Source organism: Sitophilus oryzae, unplaced genomic scaffold (assembly GCF_002938485.1).
Source record: "Sitophilus oryzae breed Bouriz unplaced genomic scaffold, Soryzae_2.0 scaffold_1869_pilon_pilon, whole genome shotgun sequence".
Classification (NCBI taxonomy): Eukaryota; Metazoa; Arthropoda; class Insecta; order Coleoptera; family Curculionidae; genus Sitophilus; species Sitophilus oryzae.
The window spans coordinates 1,420,885-1,423,658 of record NW_022146578.1 but is presented as its reverse complement, the minus strand read 5'-3'; the positions used below and the strand labels follow the sequence as shown (position 1 = coordinate 1,423,658).

Here is a 2,774-nt window from a genome sequence, read left to right as displayed (position 1 = left end):
TATAGAAAACTAGCATTGGATTCATCCTTTTCGCGTCCTAAAAATTCTTCTAAGATGGTTTCATCTTCATCAGAGCTGTTTCAGAAGTTTTCGTTTTACTGCCCTGCCCTGTTGTTTTCTTAACTTTATTTCCTGCTCAATTACTTTATCTTTAAGTTCAGAAATTTAAATGACCAGTTTTTCCACGCCTTCTCTTGCTTTCTTTATCAGCACCAATGGCTATTGCTTGTGGTGGGGGCAAAATTTATTTTACCGAGATGTCGAGAACTGATAATGAAGACAAGTTATGACCAGATGTACTTGGTTTGTCTTGAATGTCTAATTCCATTTGGTTTTCGTTGATATCGCCTCGAGTTTCGGAAATCTGCTTATCTGTTGCTAGAGCTGGTCCAAGCTGCCAGTCCTCAAAAACATGGGAGTTAAAAGGATGGATGCCCGTCTTCTTGAACGAATTTATAGCATTTAATGGGACTGCACCTTTTAAATAGGCTTGGTTTAGAAGACCTGCTATTTTTAATTGGGTCACTGCTTTTCCCGGGTTTTGATGCAGCCATAATTGTATTTTTTGATCCAAATAGGTATGAAGTGGACGAAAAAATCCAACATCCAAAGGTTGAACGTGATGAGAACAGTGTGCGGGAAAACAAAACACAATAACACCATTTTCTTTTGCAATTTGTAGATATCCAAGACTTTTATGACTACAGTGACCATCAAGAAGTAAAAGAGTTTTATTCCCATTAGACGCTTTCGTATATCTTACGAAATGCTTTAGCCATTTCAAAAAAAATTCACTGGTCATCCAACCTTTTTCTTGCGCGAAAGCTATGCTATCAGCGGGAGCACCGTTCATTAGTTCCTCATTCATCCTTTAACGAGGATAAATAAGAGCAGGAGCGACGTCAGTGCCTATAGTACATTGCACACTACGTTGCACTGAAACAAATTAAAAAAATAAAAAAACTTTCTTCGACCTTTGCAGCGTAAATTTTGGCATTTTTTGGCCGTAGGTCAAACCTGATTCATCCATATTGTATATATTTTGCGGGCAAAGTTGTACTGCTCCAGAATATTGATTAGTGCGTTAAAATACGCTTTTATATTAGGTTTGTTAAATGTCTGGGCTCTAGCTAATGACGTACTTTCTGTGCTTCTCAAAGATATTCGTGGATTGCGTTTTAGGAATCCCCTAACACACTTCCAACCTGCCAGTTTAACTTCCCGATTGAAGCAATGTTTTTGTTTTTTTTTCTCCCAGCTACTTCAAATACGTTAGTCCAAGAAATCTTGTCTCCATTTCGATTATATTATGACCTGCAATCTCGTCTTCTATGGCTTTGGAGAAAGTGGCCTTTCGCCCTTCCAAATAACCCTTGGAGCTGTCTTGTTTCTCTAAGCATCTTCGCAATGTTGTCTTGGGAACATTAAAGGTCTTTGCAGCTAATTTATAGCCCATATTGTGGCTTTGTACGTTAATAATAGCCCGTCGCATGTCCTCCTCATTCCACTGTTGCCGTTTGTTAGATGCCATGTCTATAAAGTCCATGCACGATCGAAAAATGTTAGTACACTCACCAAGGCCCTTATTCTCACACTGAAACACAAACATCGGCACAAATGGACAGTAAACGATTGTAATTATTTTTAGACTGAAATTATTGACAGCATAATCGATTCCATTAAAGGCACACACATGTTATATATTATCTTTGCCAGATCAAATAAATAAGAAAAGCTTTTAGAATACAGAAGCACAACAGGAAAAAATGAAATATATTCTTTAGTTAACACTAGTTAATTCATAGAGAAAATATTTACTTTAATAGCATTCTTTGTCACAAAACTTACGAACCAAAAATAACATCAATTTTCTGGTCATCATACAGTTTTCCTCTCCCCAGTTTGTGAATGATATTTTAAAAACCAATCATTTATTTATACAGAGTGTCTAAAAACTGGATATTTCGAATTTAAAGAAATATGTCTATTTTTAAATAGGCCGTTCATATCAAGCTTTAAACTGATACTCCGACTACACCACCAAAATCAATCATAGCCAACTATTAAAATTATTGTTGATCGCTCCGCATATTGTGTTTTAATCCAATTTCAGTTAACAGGAACTGTTTTTCCTTATTGTATGTTTTCCTTTTCTCGAAGCATGTTTAATTTAACATTATTAGCCTCTACATTACTTTCTCTCCTATAGTTATGATAAAAATATCGAAAGGCTATAATATCAGGCCGGACCGCTCCGTCACTGATCTCCGACCGTTCAGGTGTTCCTTTCGGCGTTTAAAAGCGAGAGATCCGAGCTGATAACCTCGATGGTATCGTCTCGGTCCGTGTTAGGGACATCACTATGCCCTGTTAGTAGGCGTAGATGATCTATTGTTATGTAATTGTGCGTTTTTTGTTTGAAATGGGACGTTGGGAACGCCTCGGATGTCAACTGTCTTTATCGTATCGAAATGCCACCTGGGCACCAGGGATTGCTATCTTCTCTATTCGAGGCTCTAAAACGAAAAATTCCTAACTAAATTGTTGCTCCCTTCGGCCCGCGTCATTAATAACAACGAGCGAGAGAGATGCCTCGTCCGTTCTGGTTTAGTAAATTGCTTTATTTAGGCTTTGTGTGAGCGTTTTGTCCGAGATAAAAGAATGAGATTGTTGTTACAAGTTTTTGATGTATAATTTCGGATGTTAAGCGCTTTAGGGCTTAATTGACAGCTCCAACTAGATGGGTGGGCATAATTATTATTTTTGAAATCGTT

The 2,774-nt window shown here is 37.5% G+C and overlaps 1 protein-coding gene across 1 annotated transcript; it reads right to left on the bottom strand.

Annotated features, from left to right (window-relative positions):
- Positions 1–244: 244 nt before the first annotated feature.
- On the bottom strand, positions 245–868 carry LOC115883318. The gene has a single exon (XM_030901663.1). The coding sequence runs from the start codon at positions 866–868 to the stop codon at positions 245–247; it is 624 nt and encodes a 207-aa protein (XP_030757523.1).
- Between the last annotated feature and the right edge of the window lie 1,906 nt (positions 869–2,774).

What these genes read in the sequence shown, in the direction of transcription:
- LOC115883318 (XM_030901663.1), bottom strand. Translation starts at nt 868, where the DNA reads ATGAATGAGGAACTAATGAACGGTGCTCCCGCTGATAGCATAGCTTTC.